This window comes from Nelumbo lutea, chromosome 4 (genome assembly GCF_056320005.1).
Source record: "Nelumbo lutea isolate HS-2025 chromosome 4, American lotus-T2T, whole genome shotgun sequence".
In the NCBI taxonomy this organism is placed as follows: domain Eukaryota; kingdom Viridiplantae; phylum Streptophyta; class Magnoliopsida; order Proteales; family Nelumbonaceae; genus Nelumbo; species Nelumbo lutea.
This window is the reverse complement of record NC_142687.1, coordinates 57,939,008-57,962,131: the sequence shown is the minus strand read 5'-3', so window position 1 is coordinate 57,962,131 and position 23,124 is coordinate 57,939,008. Positions and strand designations below refer to the sequence as shown.

The 23,124-nt window shown below is 39.1% G+C and overlaps 1 protein-coding gene across 5 annotated transcripts in view; it reads right to left on the bottom strand.

Annotated features, from left to right (window-relative positions):
• AGD15 (ARF-GAP domain 15) overlaps positions 1 to 22,800 on the bottom strand; it is a 95,087-nt gene extending 72,287 nt beyond the window's left edge. For 3 of the 5 annotated variants that reach the window (XR_016095108.1, XR_016095109.1, XM_088941949.1), the window contains exons 1-2: positions 22,444 to 22,744; positions 21,593 to 21,651 (exon numbers count right to left, since the gene is read on the bottom strand). Coding sequence is in view for 1 of the 5 variants with exons in the window: in XM_088941949.1 (XP_088798075.1) it covers positions 21,593 to 21,651; positions 22,444 to 22,605 (221 nt within the window). In the remaining 4 variants the exon portion in view is untranslated. Of the gene's footprint in view, positions 1 to 21,592; positions 21,652 to 22,443 lie in introns of all 5 variants that reach the window. The other 2 variants (XR_016095110.1, XR_016095111.1) reach the window with 2 other exon arrangements.
• Between the last annotated feature and the right edge of the window lie 324 nt (positions 22,801 to 23,124).

Here is a 23,124-nt window from a genome sequence, read left to right as displayed (position 1 = left end):
TTGGATGATTGATTCCAGTGCATCAGACCATATGACTAGCCTGTCTAATCTCTTCTTCTCATACCACCTTCTCTTTGGCAAAGAGAAAATATCCCTTGCTGATGGGTCTCTTGCTCCCATCTCTGGTAAAGGAGATATAAAGACCTCTGACACCCTTTATTTATCCTCTGTCCTTCATGTCCCTAAACTTAACACAAACCTTTTATTTGTTAGTAGCCTAACTAAATCCATGAATTGCAGCATAACCTTTTTTCCCACTCATTGTGTTTTTCGGGACCTACAATCTCAGAGGATGATTGGGACCACCTCATGGAGTTGCCTTAGAGTTAGTTTTGTCAGAGTCTGTTAACAAAGTCTTGTTATGTCACTTTCGGTTTGGTCATTTGTCATTTTCTGCTTTGAGTCATTTGTTTCCAAATATGTTTAAGGGAGTGTCTTTATCGAGCCTTCATTGTGAGTCGTGTGAACTGGCAAAGCATTGTAGACATTCTTATTCGTAAGCAATAAAAGATCTCTTTCTCCTTTTCATATTGTTCACTTTGATGTGTGGGGGCCATATCATTTGCCAACTATGGGGGGTTACAGGTACTTTATCCTTTTTATTGATGACTACTCTCGTTACACTTGGATTTATCTCATGAAATCTAGGGATGAAGTACCAGCTATTGTGCAAAAATTCCATGAACTCATCCTCACCCAATTTAACACTCGTATCAAAATATTCTGTTCTGATAATGCTAAGGAGTATTTTGAGAGAACCATCTCCACCTACCTTGAAACATTTGGGGTTATTCATCAATGTTCTTGTTCCTACACTCCACAACAAAACGGGGTAGCAGAAAGGAAGAACAAACATGTGGTTGAAGTTGCAGATCCCTCTTGTTTACATCCCATGTTCCTATAAAATTTTGGGGAGATGTTGTTCTTACTACTACTTTTTTGATCAACCATATGCCCTCCCAGGTCCTTGACATCAAAACCCCCTTTAGCCTTCTCTTCCCGGATGAGGATATTTTCTCTCTTCCTTTCCATGTTTTTGAGTGCACTTGCTATGTGCATATTCACAGTCATCAAAGGCACAACTTTGAACCTAAGGCTCATAAATGTGTTTTTCAGGGATATGCTTTCACACAGAAGGGATATTGCTGTTTTGATCCAGTTCGTGGCACCCGCTTTGTATCTCGAGATGTCAGCTTTGTTGAGTTGACTCCTTTCTTTAGCATTTCTCCTGAGGGGGAGAAATCTGAAGAGACCTTTGCTATGTCTCCAGTTGTTCCTCTTCCCATTCCTCTTGAGTCCTATCATGAGGTATCTACTTCTCCCACTGGACCTACCTCTGATATTCCTGTTCCTTCTCCTCCTCCACCTCATTCTCCTATAATTCCCCCTCCTCTTGTTCTCCAAAGGTGGTACCAAAGGCATAGATTCAGACATGGGCAGGTTGTTTCCACTCCTACAGAAGAGCCTCTTGCTCCTCCCATCATTACTGAGGTAACAAGTCAGCCTTCTTCTGACCTATCTATAGCTTTCCCAGACCTTGACCTTCCTATTGCTGTCCGCAAGGGCAAGCGGAAGTGTACAACCCATTCTATCTCTAAACACCTATCTTACAACCTTCTCTCTCCTTCCTACTACTCTTTTCTTGCATTTGTTTCTTCCCATGTGATACCCAGGTCCGTACCGGAAGCCTTATCTCAACCTGAATGGAGGGATGCTATGATGGCTGAACTGGATGCTTTGCATAAGAACCATACCTGGGATATTGTTGACTTGCCTGAAGGGAAGGAACCAGTGGGGTGTAAATGGGCGTTTACCATTTAATATCACTCTGATGGCTCTATTGAGAGGTTTAAGGCTAGGTTGGTTGCTAAGGGCTACACTCAAATGTATGGCATTGACTATCTTGAGACATTTGCTCTTGTAGCTAAGATGACCTTAGTCAGGGTTTTGTTATCTCTAGTTGCTACTTTTGATTGGCCCCTACACCAGTTTGATGTTAAAAATGCCTTCTTGAATGGAGACTTGCATGAAGAGGTCTATATGTCTTTGCCTCGGGTGTATGGGAAGGAAATGCAAGGCAAGGTGTGTAAAATGCATAAATCTATTTAGGGTCTCAAACAGTCTCCTCGGGCTTGGTTTGAGAGGTTTAGGGCTGCTCGTCTCCTTTGTCTACACACAAACTCAATACGATCATACCCTGTTCTTGAAGAGAAATGTCTCTCTGGTGACCTTCTTGATCGCTTATGTTGATGATATTGTGGTCACGGGTACTGATACTCAAGAGGTCAGTAAACTAAAAAGATTTCTCAACTCTGAATTTGAGATCAAGGATTTGGGAAATCTTCGGTATTTTTTGGGCATTGAAGTTGCTAGATCTAAGGATGGTATCTTCATTTCTCAGCGTAAATATGTCCTTGACCTCCTTGTTGAGACTGGTAAACTGGAGCTAAACCAATCTCCACTCCTATTGATCCTAATCATAAGCTTTCTACTACAGATGGTGAGCTTTTATCTGATAAGGGGGTGTTTCAGAAACTGCTTGGGAAGTTGTTATATCTTTGCATGACTCGGCCAGATATTTCCTATGCAGTAAGTGTTATTAGTCAATTTATGCATTCTCCCAGAGATACTCATTTAGCTGCTGCAGAAAGGGTTCTGTGTTACTTGAAAGGTACTCCAGGGAAAGGTATTCTATTTGCTAAACATTGACACATGAAGCTGGAAGCTTTCACTGATGTTGATTGGGCAAGATGTATTGATGATAGGAGATCCACCTCAGGCTATTGTGCTCTAGTCACTGGGAACATTGTGTCATGGAGGAGTAAGAAACAGTCTGTAGTTGCTAGATCCTCAGTTGAAGCAAAATACAGGGCAATGGCACATGGTGTGTCAGAATTACTGTGGCTACGATCCCTTCTAGAAAAATTGGGGGTTGACTACGAGAACCCAATGATGCTCTACTGTGACAACCAAGCAGCTATCAACATTGCACATAATCCTGTTCAGCACGACAGAACTAAGCACATTGAGGTTGATAGACATTTTATAAGGGAAAGAGTTTCCTCAGGAGAAGTTTGTTTGCCATTCATCACAACGGACGAGCAGTTGGCTGATATCTTGAACAAGGGAGTTCCAAGAGGGAAAATGACACACTATATAAGCAAGCTGAGCATGATTGGCATCTATGCTCAGCTTGAGGAGTGTAAAGAGACTAGGCCGAATGGGTCCTAGTATCTTCTCTTGTAATATCTTTTCTTTTATTGTTGGCTAATGGGCCTCTCTTAATGGGCCTGTTATTTCTTTTTGTTTAATCTCTTTATGTTATTGCCTAGTTGGCCGCCCACTTAAGGGCATACTTGTCATTACACTAATTTTAATTCTTAATAAAAAAGGATTAGAGGGGAAAGGGAAGATAATTCGAATCTTCTTCTTCTAGCTTCTCTTTTCGCCATCTTCTTCTCTTGTGTTGCTGCTCTTACTTCTCTTCTTCCTTTTTCTTCTAATCTTCAAATTTACACCTAATATTTGAGGATTGATTTACATCTCTCCTTATAGTAGAGAGAATTCTTGCCTACTTAAAGAGATGTCCAAGGAGAGATACACTCTTCAAAAATAGTAGTCACATGAAAATAGAAGTGTATACAAATGCGGATTGGGTTGGATGTGTTGATGATAGGAGATCCACCTCTGGATATTGTGCATTTGTGGGGAGAAATCTTGTTTCTTGGAGAAGCAAGAAAAAGAATGTTGTTGTTCCCTCTAGTGTAGAAGTAGAGTACAGATCCATGGCCAATGGTGTTGCAGAAGTGTTATGGCTGAGATCCTTGCTTAATGAGTTGGAAATTGATTATGAGAAGCTTCTGATGTTGTATTGCGATAATCAAATTACAATTAATATTGCCCACAACCCAATACAGCATGACAGGACTAAGCATATCGAGGTGGATAGACATTTTATCCGAGAGCGAGCTGCATCCCAAGAAGTATGCCTTTCTTACATTGCCTCAAAGATGCAGTTAGCTGATCTCTTCACCAAAGCAGTCACAAAAATCAAATTGGAGACAAATTTAAGCAAGTTGGGCATGACAAATATCTACTCCCAACTTGAGGAGTGTAGAAATAGTTAGTAGCCATGAGTGTGAGGTTCCATTCTTGATTTTACATGGAAGATAAGTGTGTTTGTCTTCCTTATGTAACCTCTTTGGTGAATTAATGAAATTGTTATTGATAAAAAAAACAAATGAGTGTGAGGTTCCATACCCACACTTAGGTTCTAGTGTGTGTGGTTCCATACCTACACTTAGTTATTTTCTTTTAATCCTTTTTAAGTTGGGTGGGATGGCCTTATCCTAGTTATGATTTGTTCTATTGATAGGATTAGAATTTGCCTTTTTTTATCTCCTATTCTTGTAAGGAAACTAAACTATATAATGAAATTTATGGGGCAGCAGAGTTAACAACCAAACCCCTTCTTTCTTCTCTCTTCCCTCTTCTTTTCTCTCTTCTTTCTCTCTCTTTCTTCTTTTTGAACCTGTTTTCTTTTCATCAACCACTGCAGCATCTTTTTGTTTATTCAAGTAATATATATTCTAAGGGTTTTTGGGTCTTTGTTTCTTTTTGTATTTTGGCACCCAAATAATGGTACTATTTTAATTTTTTCTCATAATGCAAATTCTTTATTTGAGGGTGTGAACAATAACTAGCACACCTATTTCAAATGAAACTTTTGAATCTTCTTCTTATCCTTCTTTTCCTAATCTCACAACTTGGTATCAAAGCACCTCTTCATCGTGGGAAGACTTTTGTTGCTGACCCAGACTCAAGGGGAGACCTGCTGCATCAGACCACCACTGGATGACATTAGCAATCTGTACAAGTGGTGATAGAAACTCTTTAATCTGATATGGTGTCATGCACCCTGATTTTAGAAAGTTTTTGGTATGATTCTCGTGGTTGTTTGAGGCTTCTCTGGATTATTTTGATTTTTCCAAACAAAAATTGGTTAAAAATCCAAATTCATTGTTGAGCCTTCCTTTGCATTTTTGGAGGAGTTTTTCTACATGAAACATTTGATTCCTTGACTCATTTTAAGATTTTGGATTGATGGGAAGAGGTCCCATTTTTTCCTAAACCCTAGAAAATTTTTAGGAGTTTTTTGCTTTCCCTCTATAGTGCCACCAAACAGATTTTGCCATCATTTTTGGCTTTCAGTCGAGCCTTGACCCATCTCCTTGGGTCTGTTGAGTGTCAGTTTGCTGTTGGAGTGCTTTTTGGTTGTCGAGAAGTTCTTTTGTAAGGTATGGAGCAGTCCAATGATGTGTTGGTTACTTCTAGTGTGCTTCCTGGAAATGTTGACACCTCTTGTAGCATAATAACCACTATGAAACTTGATGGGACAAATTTCTTGTAATGGTTCCATTAGCTAATCTTATCATCATAGGAAAAGGTAAACTGGGATTCATTACAAGCAAATAGGTGAAGCCAAAACCTAAAGATCCAAAATTTTCTAAGTGAATGGAAGATAACTTATTTGTAATGTCATGGTTGGTTTTCTCAATGCAACCTCACATTTCTCGTAGCTACATGTTCTTATCCACTACCAAAGATATTTGGGATAGGGTTGTTGCCACCTACTCCTAGGCTAAGAATACAACTACAGTGTATCAGTTCTGAATAGAGGTTTGCAGTATGCATCAGAGGGAGAGATCAATGGCCATATATTTTTCTTTTCTACAATCACTTTGGGAAGAAATAGATCACTTGAAGGCTCTAGAATGAAGGACCCTAAAAATGGTGAGCAATAATGGAGGAATATTGAGGAGAATAGATTCTTTGATTTCCTAGCTGCTTTGAATCCTAGGTTTGACTTTACTAGGCAACATATTCTTAGTGCAAACATTATCTCTCTTTAGCTACCTACTCCCTGGTGTAGAAAGAGGAGAGAGGAGAATTCTATGATACAACTTCTAATGATTGAACACTCAGCCTTTATATAATCGAAACCCAAGCAAGCACACTCTCAATGAAAGGCTTAAAGAGGTGGTATGTGAGTACTATAAGAAGCCTAAACATACTAAGAACAAATGCTTGAAGCTAAATCCACATTTAAAACCAGAGAGGTTTAAGTCTAGGAAGAAGGTAATGCCTATTTGGCCATAGTTGGTAGTGATTTTCACCCTACTTCTATTCCACCTTCTTCTCAGGACTCCTCTGATGTAATGGATAAACTCCAGAATCTCTTGGTGCACCTAGAAGAGAGTGGCATATCTACATCTACTGGTTCTAGAAATCATTCTAGTGTTTTTGCTAAAACATGTATTGCACTTTCTTGTTCTTCTTTTAACAACTCTTGGATTGTAGATTCTAGGACTAGTGCCCACATGACTGGTATAACTTCATCCTTCACCTCATATAAGTTAGCTCCAAGGAAGGGTAAGATTATAGTGGCTGATGGATCTTATACTCCAATTTCTGGTCTAGGTGAAGTCATGCTTACCAACAACCTTACCTTGGGCTCTATCCTTCATGTGCCTCAATTACATAAAAATTTACTATCTATTAGTTGTCTTACAAAATCTCATAATTGTTTTGTGACCATCTTTCCTATTCATTATGTCTTCCAGGACCTGAACATGGGGAGGACGATTGGAAGTGGACATAAGACTAATGGAGTCTATCTTTTTGACAACATACCAGAACAGGGGTTGTTGTGCTAGATTGAGTCTTATCCCAATAAAAATTTGAGTCTTTTGGAACTGTGGCATTGTTGTCTTGGCCATATATCTTTTGGTTCTGTTGTCAATGCTTATTTCTGTTTTTTATTATTAGTCTATGTCGTAGGGATATTTATGTAATTCTTTCTTTTCTTTTATTGTAACGTTGTCCATACCTACAAATAACAATAGGGGCACCAACAGCCAGAGACTTTTGAACCTTCCAAACTTTCTATTCGCTTCTCCTCTCTCTCCCTTCTCTTCTCTTCTTCTTTTCTCCACTTTTGTTAGTGCTTACTTCTGTTTTTTATTATTAGTCTATGTCGTAGGAATATATATGTAATTGTCTCCTTTCTTTTATTGTAACGTTGTCCGCACCTACAAATAACAATAGGACCACGAACAGCCAGAGACTTTTGAGCCTTCCAAACTTTCTATTCGCTTCTCCTCTCTCTCTCCCTTCTCTTCTCTTCTTCCTTTCTCCACTTTTGCAGATTTAGAGTGAAAAACATGGAATCAGAGTGGTAGCCTAGGCAGTAAAAGACTACAAATCAAACATCAGACTGATTTGTATACTTGTGCCCCCGTTTTTTTTCCTTCTAAGTTGTAGCACCAAGGTTAGCAGTTCTCTGTGACAATTGATGCTGTGAGGAAGTTTTTCGTTGAGGTGTGTGCCTCAGCTATGGTGCTGTAGTGGATCATAGGGGTCTGTTCCAGCAAGTATTTGCTTCACCTCTCTACCATATGTGATTACAGTTTGCCATGTTGGGGCTGTGTGACTAGTATATTCCAAGTAGCAGCAGTGTTTTTTGGGTCCGGCTAGGGTCTTAGGCTTCAATTGAACAGACTGAACTATCTAAAGTGATCTAAGGGTGTAAAACTCTATTTTACAGCCAGGGGGAAAGCAGGTTACATCAAGAGTATAGTGCAAGAACCCAAGTCAAGGAATGGGACCAGGAAAATAGTATGGTTATGTCCTGGTTCCTTGTCGCTATGGGTCAGGAAGAATTTTATGTGGGATGATACAGCAAGTGAGATTTGAGAACAGGTAAAATTGACCTATTCACATCAGAGAGACATTATGCTATGATTTATCAGTACTGGTTGAATCATCTACCTATAAGCAGGGTGATCGTAGTTGGCCTACTTACTATTCAGCCCTTATCTCAGTCTAGAAAGAGTTGGATCACTACCAAACTATCAAATGGAAGAATGATGATGATGCAAAAGCATACAACAATTAGTCTCTCAACAACAAGTTTTCACATTCTTGTTAGGATTAAATCTTGTGTATGAGCCTCTTCACATTCAGATTTTGGGTAGTAGTGACCTTCCTTGAGTCCATGAAGTATATGCCATTATCCAAACAAAGTGTGATGGTTACAATTGAGGGGGAGCAACAGATTGCTCTAGCAGAAAAGGGTGGTAACAATGGTATGAGAAAAAAGTGATTATAAGCGAATGATGACAAAGATAAATTTTGGTATAGCCATTGTCAATGCCCCAAACACACCTGCGAAACCTGTTGGGATATTGTTGGGAAGCCCAAGTGGGCAATCAAGAGCCAGGAACCAAATAAGGGAAAAGGACAGAAGAAGTTTAGTGTAGCAAATATGGCAGCCAATGCTTCCCAAACTGGAAGTGTTACTATTGGTACCACTCAGGAACAATAAACCGGTTCTAATCCTAAGGAGGACCTCATCAACTCTTTCTGAGATTATTTGGAATCTTATGGTAGGGCACTACACCAGATGGATGATACAACTAATACTCCCTCCACCTCATTTGCATCTACAGCATGAAATGCAGCTTCTGCTTTCCATGTGTCCTCTCTTGCTCCTATTCTAACTAGATTATTGACTCAGCGGCCTCCAATCACATGACTGGTAAGTCAAATTTGTTTCAGTCTTACGACCTCTTGTCTGGGAGGGATAAAGTGAGGCTTGTAGATGGTTTGTTCTCTTCCATTGCAGGTTGGATCAATATCCCTTACCCATGGCCTGACCCTTTCTAATGTATTATCCTTAAAATTCCTCTTAACTTGTTTTCCATTAATAGTATCACTCACTCTTTAAATTATATTACAGTGTAACCTTTTTCCCTAGTTCATATTTTTCAGCACCTAATCTCTATGAGGACAATTGATAGAGGGAGCATGGTAGATTGCCTTTACATTCTTGAGAATAAAGTTGGTTTCTTGACGTCCACATTCAGGTCAAGTAGTCAGTTTAGTCAAGTAAATAAGAGTAATGTTTTTGTGGCACAATCACCTTGGTCATGTTTCTTTTGAGTTGCTGTAGTACTTGTTTCCTACTTTTTTAAGTCTTGTTTAGTGTCCAACTTCTAGTGTCAAATGTGTCAGCTCGGCATACATTGTAGAAATTCATTTTCTTTAAGTAATAAAAGGTCAGATTTTCCCTTTCATATTGTGCATTCTGATGTTTGGGGAAGAATTATTATTCCCTCTGAGGGCGGCTACAAGTACTTTATTAGTTTGATTGATGATTTTTCCACTACACAAGGATACTTCCAATGTGGACCAGAGATGAGGTTCCAAAAATTGTAAAACATTTTCAACAAATAGTGTTTACGCAGTTTCACGTGGAGGTTCAGAAATTCCAATATGATGATGTGAAAGAATATTTCCATGGAAATCTAAATAAGTTCTTTGCATCCCATGGATCCCTTCACTGTAGTTCTTGTGCAAAGACACCACAACAAAATGGTGTTGTAGAGCGGAAGAACTGGAATCTTCTTAAAGTAGCTCGTGGCATGATGCTGCATATGAATATACCAAAACTAGGGGTACAAATGGATTGAATCATGATCCAATTATATTTTGATGGATTTGGATACCCCTGTTGGATTTTCAGATCGGATCAGATAATAGGATCCAATTAAAAATCAAATCGAATTCGGATTACCCCCTATCCGATCCAAACATATATATGTATATGTACATGTGTGTGTTATTTATTTATTTATAAATATGTTTATATTGCATTTTTGTATTTTTTTTAATATTATTTATTTTTTACGAAAAACATGTATATATGATGAAAATAGTTGAAAAAATACTAGTATTTTTTGTTTTTCTTCATATAAACTATTAAACTGTTATATTTTTTTATTTCCTAGAAATTAAATCGAATTGGATCATATTCGGATATCCGACATTCTTAACAGATTCGGATTAGAATCAATGTTAGCGAGATCTGATTGGATCTTCAGATCACATCTACTATATGTACTATCAGATCGAATTCAGATATACCCTGATTCAAATCTGATCCGATCCATTTGCATCCCTAACCAAAACGTTTTTTAAATAGATGCTTGTTGCTGCTTATGTAATCAACTGTATGCCTTCCAGAGTGTTGAACTACAAGGCTCCCCATTAACTCCTTCTCCCTAAGTCACCTATGTTATCCATTCCTATGAGTCTTTGGGTGTTGACCTTTTGTTCATGACTTATCCTCTTCTCATGGTAAGTTGGTTCCCAAGTCTATTCCATGCATCTTCCTTGGGTACCACTCTAATCGGAAAGACTATAAGTGCTTTGACCCAAATATTCATTGGTACTTCGTCTCTATGGATGTTTCATTCTTCGAGTTTGAACCTTTTTACCCTGCTTCTCCTCAAGAGGAGAGTTGTGTGGAGGAGAAGCAAGTTGGGCAAGTTCATCTTCCCCTCATTCTAGATTGTGCACCCTTTCATGTCTTCCTGCATAAGTACCGTAGAGTTCCTCAGAGTTCTAAGAATGTAGAGTTCCCAGACACTGCAACTGTCACCATCAGACTACCAAGAGGTAAGCCCTTAACCAGGTACCGGCATTCCTTTTGACTCTTCTATTCCTATTTCTATTAATCACCATGTGAATGACTTTGATATCTCAATTTCTCATAGAAAGGGTGTCAAGTCATGCAGTACTAAACACCCCATTACTCATTATGTACCTTATGATCATGTTTCTCCCTCTTATCATGCCTTCTAGTTTACAATTGACAATATCTCCATTCCTAAAAAAGTTGCAAAGGCCTTGACATATCTTGAATGGACAAATTCTATGGAGGAAAGTAATGACCTCCATAAGAATAATACCCAGGATCTTTTTTAGGATCAAAAGGAAAATTAATTAAAATTGAAAAAGAAAGCAGTACGTCTCAGAAAAATGGTTGTCTAGATGACAAACCGACTACTTAACAAATTACATTGTAAATGACTCAAAATTACAAGTATTCAACTCTATGGTACTCCAAAAATTCTCTATCAGATCTGGCTTGTTCACTTGGTCGAACTCTAGACGACTGAGAACCCAGGTTGTAGTCAAATTGCTCACTCTAGCTAGGAAGTATTCGATATTCCAGTTCTACTTCTTGAAGTAATACCCCCTCTAGTTTGATACTTCTAAAAAAATTCTTACTATCTCCCTTCTTCTTCCTTCCTTCAAACTCCTCACTGTCCAGCTAAGGATCCTCATCTTCCCCCCTCCTCCCCCCGTCTTCCCTCGACCCTAAATTTCACTCAATCTCGTCCAGCCCCTCCTCCTCTCCCCCTTCCTCGTCTTACCCCTTATTTTTTTCAAGGTATTCTTCCCTTTTCTTTTTCTCTTCTCTTTTCTTTTTTTCAAATTTCTCAAAAGCTATTCTTGCAAAACTTTCCCCTCACCAGAAGACTAAGCCGAGAGACTTACTGATGTAGGACCAGCTCAATTCTAGTCCTTTAGAGAATGTTGAATGGCCTTCTTGGATCAGAATTTTATGGCTATTGATGGCTGTAATGGCTTCTTGGAGGAACAAGAGAGAAAATAGGGAGAGAAAGAATAGAGAAAATACCTGTAATCACTCACAGGGTGCCTAGAATCACTCTAGGGCATGGGAATCACTCACCATAGCTAGCATAAGCTGAAGAAAACTCAATATAATTTATTGCCTTTGTGTAAAACGTCCATCCAAATTTATAGACTCTAAACTCATAATAATTCTAGGAGTCAAACTGTTAGACTCATAATAGTCTTAGGAGTCAAACTGTTTCACTCAATGATCCTAGGACTCAAACTAAGCTATTATATCCTATTTCAATTCAAAGAAGAGTCAATAACTCTAATCCTACTTATGCAATGACTCTGAAATTTTAAATATAAACAAACTATAACTAGACAAACTAAACCCTATCATTGGACCCCACAGAAAATTGCAAAAATGACAAAAATACCCTTGGGTGTTCAATTCAGTCCAAATCCCAAGTACCATCACTATGCCATATCAAGACCTGTTGTAAGGCCTTCTTCTTTCTAGAATTAGTCTTCAAGGGTGCTGATCGATTCCTATCACTTACTTACCTCAACCTCCCTCTCCACCAGTAATGTTAATATTCACCTTCCCATTATGTACTATCTCCGAAGCTTCTTGATCCCCTGGGTCTGATCAGCTCTTTCTCTATTCTTGTCCCCCGACTCTAAGACTTCTCCCTCTTCTCCTTGCTTCTCTCCTTCTAGCCTCTGATTGGTAATTAAAATCCTTCTCTTTCTATTATTATACCTTATCTTGGATTCCACTTTCCCCCTCCTCCACTCAGGACTTTTGTTTTTTGTTATCTTCTCCCCTGCCTCCTCCTCTGAGATTCACTTTTCCCCTCTTTCCCTGTTTGTGACTTCCAAGGCAAAAAAACTTGGTGAACAAGATTGACACACCTCGACATTTCTATGCTGAGGTACCAAGATATCATCATCGCGTCTTACTTGTGTTTCTTTCTTGTTTCCTTCTAAATACACTTGTTTTTTCTATGGTGCTTGAAATCTGGTTGTCACAACATCTCTTCTCCTCTGGAGCAATCAGCCTCCCCGGTGCCCCCTTTTCTTCTGCGCCCCTTTCTTGGAAGCTTTCCTTTTTATTGCTTCCACCCCTAACTGTGAGCCTAACTCCCTCTCTTCCAGCCTATTTAAGAATTCTTTGTTTCTCTAGTTTGTTGTTCTTCTGCTTCTTATTGAATCTCCAGACTCTTCTTCTGCAATAAATTTCTGTAAATTTACTTCCACCACCGAACTTATAAATCTCCTCTTTTACCTCTCCTCCTGAGAATTTGATCTTTTTTCCGTTTTCATACTTGGTCACCATCCAAATCCATCTATCTTCTTCCTTTTTCTTGTGATCTCTGTGAGTGATTTTCCTAGAACTCAAATGGTCAAACCTGGTCTTCTTTGAAAATGAAGATCTTTTTTCATGTTTTCCCCTTCCGGTTACTGGCTTTTTAACTCTTGAAACCATTTTGTAGTTTACCATTAATTTACTGAAGCAGTAATCTTTTTCTGGGTCTACCTTCTTATTACCAACTATCACCTTTTCCTCTCCCCTTCTATTTACCTCCTCCTCTTTAAAACCATCTCCCCCTAAAGGCCCAGGCCATCAACCTCCACCTCTCCCCCTTCTCGGTCTGCCATCTCACCCCCTCCTTCCACTACTCAAAAATGCCGCCATCATCTTCTTCTTCTCCCCTTTGTCTCTTCAACTTCCTCTTCTTCTGCACCTCCTCCCTTGTGTTTCCACCCACCTCTTCTCCCTCCTCCCTCCAACCTCCTTCCTCTTTACTCTTCTCATTCAAGTTCTTCTTCGCCCATTCTTCCTTATCTGCACTACAATATGTGTCATCCATTCCCTCAACAAACAGCCTCAAAACATATCGTTCTCTTGCAAATAACAGACTCATATGCTTTGGTATATCTGATGTATGTTTTACTTCGACCAGTAACCTCATCATATCCATTTTCTCCCATTTTCAATTCCTATCATCCAATTGAATGAGTCTTCCATAAGGTGCTGCTATTTCCTCGAACATATTGATGCACCATGCATGCAGTGGGATCCCCACTATATCTATCCATGCCGTGCAGGTCCGTCTACCTTCTGCCAGTACTCCGACCGTCAGTGACCACCAATCCAGCCTTAAGTCAAAATCTCTTTCCTTTGATTTCTCCTCCACCAGAACCTGTTTTGCAAATTCCTATTACTAGTAAAAGCTTTGTTTGTAGTTTCCTTACTCCCAAGACCTTTTCTCTTCCCCACTCTAAGATCACCCAACTTTCAAACTCCTTTACTTGTACTTCTCTCCCTACTATTCTACTTATCAAGCTTGCCTGAAGAGGATTCAACCTCTCCTCCAACTTCCCTCTTTTCTTACTCCACTAAAGGCATTCTCCGCCAACTGCGCTCTTGTTCTCTAACGCACCCCTCCACCATCCTTTGGTGTTATCCAATAAAGTCAATTGTTGTACATTAGATTCTTGGACATAAGGACATTTATCCAGCTATTTGTTCTAGATGGCATGCCCTTAGTATCTTGCTAGCACGTATACCTGGGAGTTTGTGGATCTTCTAAAGGGGAAAGAGCCAGTAGGGTTTAAATGGGTGTTCTCAATGAAGTATAAGGTAGATGGAACAATAGAAAGGTACAAGGCAAGGTTGGTGGAAAAGAGCCTACACTCATGTATATATTATTGATCATGTTAGAATAGTTAGTCTTATGTTTTGTAAGTGCCACAAGGGCAAATTTGTCTTTTTGGGGATTTTTAGTTGTCATCCTTGTTAAGATGTGCCGAATAGGGGTAGTTTAGTCTTCTTCTGTTTATTAAGTAACTTGCTTATGTGGCAGTGTTATTGGAGTTACTCTGCCCCACACTTAAGTAAGGTTATTTTTGTCTTTGTAACTATGAATAGAACCTAATATAGATTAAGGGGGTCGACTGAATGGGGATCCATCAGATTTTCGACAGACCCTTCTTCTTCTCTTCTTCTTCTTCTTCTTCTTCTTCTTCCTGTTCGGACTACTGTAGCAACAGTCGAAACATGGTATCAGAGCAATGCTCCTGACCTAAGTCAGTTGGTAAAGCACCTCAGCACTGTTCGTGACTCTTCACCTTCGTTTCTGATCAGTCGATGGAGAGAACTGGTTCGCCCTAGGTCAGAAACAGTGCAGCTTGTCTCTCTGCTGCGCATAACCTTCTTCAACAAGGAAAGTGACTTCAGTAGTGAATGGTTGATTGATATTCTCAAAGGAAGGTCGGTTCTTTCTTCTTCTAGTGTTACTTATATTTCTGGGTAGAAACCCTACAAGAAGCTGTTGTACTGAGTAGAACCTAGAGAACTAGGTTCATTGTTGCCCTAGGAAGGGCTGTGTGTGCAGTAGCCGAATGTGTAGGGCTGCTATAAGTTGTTGTGTAATAGCCGAATGTGTAGGGCTGTTGTAAGTTGTTGTGTAATGCCCTCTTGATACGGTATAAGGTAGAATGCAGTGACCTTGCCGAACTCCTTGTGGTTGTGTAATGCCCTCTTAAGTGTGCTAAATAAGTTTGAACTGGGTACAGCAGATTTGGCTGTGCTGTGGTGCTTGAGTGGTTGTAAGAGGGCCTCTATTTGTGATTAGTGAATGGTAAACTGATGATTATGTGGGACATAAGTGTGTGAAGTCAGCAGTAGTGTGAATAAGAACAAGTGTGTGAAGTCAGCAGTGGTGTTTAGAGGCTGCAATAGGGGCTGAAATATCAAACTGTGAACAACATCAATCAGCTTGTAGTTGAGAAGTAAAGTTAGAGACAACTGTGAAAAGGTACAATGGCAGCAATAGGAGATGGCTACAATGATCAGAAACCTAGTGTAGTAATTTCTTCCGACTACCTAGGAGTAAAATGACCTCAATTAAGCTAAATGGGGAGAACTATGTTCCATGGGCTAAATCCGTGGAAGTTTTTCTCAAGGCAAAGAAGAAAGCAAAGCATGTTAGAGATGAGAAGCCACCGGTTGACTCTCCAGGGTTTGATGATTGGGAACAAGAAGATGCTCAAATCATGACTTGGCTGTGGAATAGTATGGAACCCAAAATCAATGCCAACTTCATGTTCCTTGATACGGCTAAGGATATATGGGAGCATGCTAAGAAGCTATATTCTAGACAAGATAACACAAGAAGAGTATATCAGCTATATCAGGAGTACTTTGATTTGCAACAAGGAACCAAAACACTAGAAGAGTACTATGCCTGCATGAAGAATATAAGGAATGAACTCAATGTCTATCATCCCCTTACTCCAGATATTCAAGTTCAGCAACAGCAAAGGGAGTAGCTAGATGTTACAAGATTTTTAGTGGGGCTGAAGTCGGAATATGAACCAGTTAGAGTTCAAATATTGGGAGGCTCTACTCTTCCTACACTTGAAGAAGTATTCTCAAGACTTCGTAGAATCTCTTTGGACTAGACAGAGAACCCCACACAGTATGATAGATCAACACTTGTGACTGTTAGAGGTGGTGAACATAGTACAAGAGGGGGAGGTCATTCCAGAGGGGGCCGTGGCAATTCCATGATTGGTAGGGGTGGCCGTGACTCAGGGGGAGGCCGTGGCAGAGGAAAAAATAACTCTACAAGGAAGTGTACTCATTGTGGTAGGGATGGACACACAGTGAATTTCTGTTATGATCTACATGGCCCTCCCTCTAAATGGGCTAATCATGTTGTAGCAGGCGAGATTGCTATTAGTGACAGTAAACTGGCAGACCTAACTCCTTCCACATCTACATCTACTTCTGGGAGGGAGATGGTGAGTGTTCCCCATGATGAGTATGAACGGCTCCTTCGAACTACTTCACAACATACCACTGCCACATATGCCCAATCAGGTATCGTTTGCATGTCATCTAAAACTCCTTCATGGATTATTGACTCTGGAGCCTCAGATCATATGACCGGGACTCCAGGTGTGTTTTCTTCTCTTGCTGAAACCTCCACACCACAAACTGTTACACTTGCCAATGGGTCCTCATCTCCCATCTGTGGTGTTGGTAATGTTGACTTGGCTTCTGTCCCTTTATCATTTGTTTTATACGTACCTAAGTTTCCATTCAGTCTTATGTCTGTTAGTAAAATAACCAAAGCTCTTAAATGTTCTGTTACCTTCTTTCATTCCATTTGTGTTTTTCAGGATCTCAAGACGGGGAAGAAGATTGGTGGGGGGCATGAAGCTAGTGGATTGTATTACCTTGACGGTGGTGGATCTTCAATTGCACTTCAGACTTCCCTTACTCCTCTACAATGGCATTGCCGACTGGGACATCCATCTCTCAAGGTCCTCAAGATGTTGGTTCCATCATTGAGTCAGTTGTCAGTTTTACAATGTGAGTCATGTCAGTTTGGTAAACACCATCGTGTGTCCTTCAGTCCAAGAGTTGAGAGTTGTATGTTGAGTCCTTTTTCTTTGGTTCACTCAGATGTTTGGGGTCCAATCAAAATAGAGTCTTATAATGGGTACAAGTATTTTGTCTTCTTTATTGATGATTGTTCAAGAATGACATGATTTACTTAATGAAAGAAAGAAGTGAATTATTTTCCATTTTTCAAAAATTCCATGCTGAAATACGCACACAATTTGGTGTTCCAATCAAAGTTCTTCGTTCAGATAATGGTTGTGAATACTTTCTTACTGCATTTCAACAGTATTTAGAACAGCATGGCATTATTCATCAGACTCCGTGTGCTTTCACCCCTTAACAAAATGGGGTGGCTAAACGGAAGAATCGTCATCTTCTTGAAATTGCTCGGTCTATGCTTCACCACATGCATGTTCCTAAACGGTTTTGGAGTGATGTTGTACTCACTGCATGTTTTCTCATTAATTTGATGCCCTCTTTTATTCTTCATGGTCGGTCCCCCTTCTCCATCTTGCTTCCCACTTTATCTCCGTTTCCATTAACTCCCCGTGTCTTTGGTTGTGTGTGCTTTGTTCATAATTTGAGTCTTGGAATAGACAAGCTAGATGCACGCTCAATTAAATGTGTCTTCCTTGGCTACTCTCGGACTCAAAAAGGGTATAAGTGTTACAATCCTATTGCTCGAAAGTGCTATGTCTGCCCTAATGTCACATTTTTTGAGTCTGTCCCCTTCTTCTCCAGTCATGAAGCACCCTTGTCCTCACCCTTACCTCCTCTTCCTCTTCCTGTCAGTGATTCAGTTCCAGAGGCTGTTGTTGGAGTAGACTCATCTCCTCATCCAGTGCAGGTCACCACTGAACAACCACCAATCCGACAAGTGTATACACGTCGAACAACACCGGCCCCTCCTCCTGCTTCTACCTCATCTGCGGATCCTCTCATGGCTCCTATTGCTGAACCTTCAGATCTTGACCTACCCATTGCCTTACGGAAAAGTAAACGTAGTTCCACACTCCATCCCATTTCCAATTTTGTTTCATTATCTCATCTTTCTACATCACATCGCCAGTTTGTTTCATTTTTGTCTTCTATTTTCCTACCTAACAATGTTCAAGAAGCTCTTAGTTCACCTGGATGGCGGCGGGCAATGGAGGAGGAACTTTCTGCTCTTCAACATACTCAAACGTGGGAACTTACTACTCTTCCACCTGGGAAGCATGCTGTGGGCTGTAAATGGGTGTATACTGTGAAATACTTGCCAGATGGTAGTGTGGAGCGTCTGAAGGCCAAACTTGTTGCTAAAGGTTACCCACAGGTGTATGGTGTGGACTATATGGAGACATTCTCACCGGTGGCTAAAATTGGTTCCGTTTGTGTCCTAATTTCCTTGGTAGTTATGTATGATTGGCCTTTTCCTTCAACTTGACATAAAGAATGCCTTCCTCAATGGTGATCTAGTGGAGGAGGTATATATAGAGCAACCACTTGGGTTTGTTGCTCAGGGGGAGGGTGGTAAGGTGTGCAGGCTGAAGAAAGCAATTTATGGGTTGAAGCAATCTCCACGTGCTTGGTTTGGGAAGTTCAGCGAAGTGGTGAAGAGTTTTGGAATGGAGCAATGCCAGGTTGATCACTCAGTGTTCAGCTATGACTCAGAAGCTGGGAAAATTTTATTAGTGGTCTATGTGGATGATAGTCATCACTGGTAGTGATAAATTGGGGATTGGCAAACTAAAGGTATTTCTGCAAAATCATTTTCAAACAAAGGACCTTGGAACATTAAATTATTTCTTGGGAATAGAGGTTGTCAGGTCAAAACAAGGTGTGAATTTGTGCCAAAGGAAATATGTCCTTGATCTATTAGAAGAAACAGGACTGTTAGGTGCAAAACCGGCTGAGACCCCTATGGAACCAAATGTTAAGTTGAGCAGTGATACAGGAGAAATATTTGAAGATACTGGAAGGTATAGACAACTAGTGGGAAAGCTGAACTATCTGACTATCACGAGACCCGACATCTCCTTTGCAGTCAGTGTGGTGAGCCAATTCATGCAGAACCCTCGTATACTTCACTGGGATGTAGTCCTTAGAATTGTGACGTATCTAAAAGGTACTCCAGGCCGTGGGCTATTGTATAAAGCAGGAGGAAAACTTGAAGTAGTTGGGTATACAGATGCAGACTGGGCAGGCTCAGTGAGTGACAGAAGATCTACTATAGGCTATTGCACATTTCTTGGAGGAATAAGAAACAACCAGTAGGTGCAAGGTCAAGCACAAAAGCTAAATATAGAGCTATGGCCCATGGAGTTTAAAAAATTTTATGGTTGTGCAATTTGCTAACAAAATTTGGCATTGACTATGAATGCCCGATGAGATTGTACATTTGTACTATGATAACTAGGCAGCTATAAATATTTCTAACAGTCATATATAAAATTACTGCACCAAGCATATTGAGGTTGACAAGCATTTTATCAGAGAAAACGTTGAAGGTGGTGAAGTTTGACTCCATTTGTTAAGTCCGAATCTCAGTTAGCAAATTATTTCACCAAAGATGTTCACTGATCTAAGTTGGAGTCAAATTTATGCAAATTGGGCATGTACAACATCTATGCTCAACTTGAGGGGTGTGTTGAGAGTATACTTGTTATTGTAAGGGTATTTAAGGGTTTAAGTGTAATTTATGTACACAATATAAATACTACTTAAGTGAGGCAGACCCAATTTTCTTCTCCATCACATCTTAATCTTAATCGGAATTGCCAAGTATGTTGACAACTTATTTAGTTTCATATAAGTTTGCCATATTAATCCTTCTCCTTATTGTATCTACTCACTCCATAGGTCTTCCTATTAATGTTCCTAAATTTCAAGTAGCCAAGTGAATTTACACTTCTTGAATTAATTTCTTTACCAGCCCTTGTACAAAGGGTGTGGGAACCTTTGCCTATTTCTCATTGCACTTGGGTTAAGATGCAGTGCATCAATTCCAGGAATAACCTATCATGCCTCCATGTGGATATTGGATTCTGCATGTTTTAGTGAGATGCCGAATGAACAAACATGAATTTTGTGCACTTATTCAAAATCTATGATACTGAAGGAACTATGACAAACAGTTTGATCTTTATACAGATCATGAGAATATAAACATGTCAATTCTTGAAGGAAATTAGAGCTTAACAGCTAAAATAAATTGCTTACTTTTGGAAGTTCTTGGCTTACAGCATAAAGGGAGTTTGAGACAAAAATTATGGAAAAATTCAGTCAAAGAGCTTATTTGTTGGTTATTGTGCAAGTAGGTATTAATTTGGGTCAACAAGGACAAAGGTAGAATTAGGTCAGTAATCTATTTCTTTTACCTTGATTGAACCCATAATGAAGAAGACTGGAATTTCTCTTTTCAATGAATTCATGAACCTCAGAGAATATTTTCCTATCAAAAAGACACCTAGTATAGATAATCCTAATACATTTTTTGTACTAGAATCTATGTTCCTTTTATGATGTTTGTTCTGTTTGCAATTCTAATCTCAACTAATTTTACCATCCCAGTCTCCAATTCGAATTCAGATTTTTGTACAATCTGATAAATAGCTTTCAGATCCATTCCAGAATATTAAGACCCCAAAGTTTTCCTTTCTAGGCATCCTGGGCAAACTTACAGTTCATTCTAATGTTCTATCAATCTGAACCCCAAAACAGTCCTAAAACCCTGGTTATACTTGAACTTCCCATCACCATGTAAAGTTTATTTAAGAAAAAATTGTATGAAAACTCTAACAAAAAAAAAAGGTTTCAAAACCTTCTTTACAGCAATCATCTCACTAAAACCATGGACTAAGATACACAAGTTGCAGCTACAAATATAAGCAGAGCTTTTCCAAAGAACAACTTTTGGATTGATCAATTTCTTTTCCCTACTGTTATTGAAAAGGACAACAACTCTATTTCTTGTTTTTCTCATTAGGCTTTTTATTACCTTTGACTTCCTTCTTGAGATGATGATCCCCTAAAGAAAAAGAGAGAAGAAGAACAAAGAGCACAAAAGGCCACTTAAGTAAATGTAGCAGCTTACTGCTTACCCAGTTGGAAAATGTTGGGAAGTTTATTCTATTAAATGCTGCAGCCGACTCTAATAAGCATGCTAGAGACATTTGGCTCTGTTTCTCACCCAAAAGGAAATGTCTCTAAAGTCCATTTCCAAATGATAAGCACAGGCAACATTTAGATAATAGCAACACTTAAAGTCAACGATTTTAACTAAAAGGCCATTAATTACCACATTGTACTATTAGATATTGAGCTAAATCAATAAAGTTTCCAAATTTAATTACCACAGAACTCCATATTACATTCCAACAAAGAAAAAGGAAATTAAAATTTCATTAGAAGAACTTTCTAAAACCAATTGTCTGTTTTGTGAAGTTTTCAGCTTGAAGGTTAGGTCCATATCCACTTCATGCAAAAATATCTTAAGGTTAGGTCCAAATCCAGTCCACCCCTCCCAAGACCCGAGATAGCTAAGACCACCATTAGTAGTGGCCCTTTATATATATGACACCATAAGACCAATTTCTTTTTTTTTTTTTCTGATGGGTAACATAAAACCAGTTTTTTGTAAATACTAATGTACAGAAGGGGAGAACCCTTATTATCCAAACAGAAATGTTTAAAGATGCATACTTGCTTTTACAGTCTGCGCAGTGTCTGTTCTCTGACAGCTTAAGAAGGCCCTCCAATATCTGCACATAAGAGGATCCAAATATCGAGGCATTACTTGGCTTATAATATAACCCATTTTAATAAAAGAGAAACCATTGCAAATTTAGAAATGAAAATAAACAAAAAAGAATGCTGAAGCTACATGAGGCTAATTGCAAGTTTAGCAGTTATCTTTAATTATTGATTGATTTCCCATTTTATGCCACAAGTAGCATTACTTCAGAATAAGGAATCCTAGAGTATGAACAAATTTCTAATGAAATCCCATCTTTGCACTTTTGTGTCATTCCTGATTTCAAGTGAACAAGATGATGAATAAGATGCGTTTCTCATGCATATTTTATTATCACAACATAGGAGCCGCTTATGCTTTTGGCATTTAAGTTATTTCCCTATCTCTTCGTCCCAACTATAGTGCTCTGCGAGCTCCGACAAACCAAACCTCCACCCCACCGGCCCACCCCACAAAAAACAAAACCAGAAAACACAAAAAGAAAGCTGGTTCTAACACGTTTTTTTTTCTTCTACTTAATTACACTCAAATTAAAAAATATATATATATATATATGAAATCGAGCACAGACCCAAGGAACATTAGTTGATCAATCAATCAAGCTCTCGGCCCAAAGAAAGAAAAGAGATCAACCAACCAACCAATCTCATTACACCGAATTGAAATGGGTTGAAAATTCTCATCTTTGTTTTCATCTGTCGGAAAAATCATAATAACTATAAAACATCGATCAGAAACCGAGCAGAACACAATAAGATTGGAACTAGCTTTTTTTTTTTTTGTAAAAAACTGAAAATACCTTGGTGTGCTTGGCATTGAGTTCCTTAGTGACGGAGGCCTTCTCGTTCATATTTGCCTTCTTCGTTTCAGATTTCACCGAGGGGGTTAATTCGGGAAACAAGGAAAGGCAAACATACACAGAGAGAGAGAGAGAGAGGAGAAAAAGCAGAAAGGATTTCATTAAAATTAGAAGATTAAATTATTATGGATGACTAACGAAAAACCAACCGACTCGGCTGATCACCTTGCGCAACGAAGGAAAACGGTTACGATTCCTACCATCCCGCCATTACACTCATTCAGGTGGACGGTGAAATGGCGGACCGCGCGTTATTCTGCCCACCACCATTTTTGACATTTTGACTTTTGCATGCCATTTTTGACAATTTGACTTTTGCATGTCTTATTTGCACGGGATCCCTTCAAAAGTTAAAAAATTAATTTAAAAATTGAAAAAAAATCTTAAAATTTTTATTTTATTTGAATTTTGATGTAAATAATTGTTTATATGTAAAATAATTAAATAAAATAGTATAATAAAATTGAAAATAATTATTTATTTTATTAATATATTATTATATAATTATAATATATAATATTATTTATATTATTTATATAAATATATATGGGCCATACTAGGCCGTGCCACGAACCAGGCCGGGCTAGGTCGGGCTGGCACACGAACCTGGAACATCGTGCC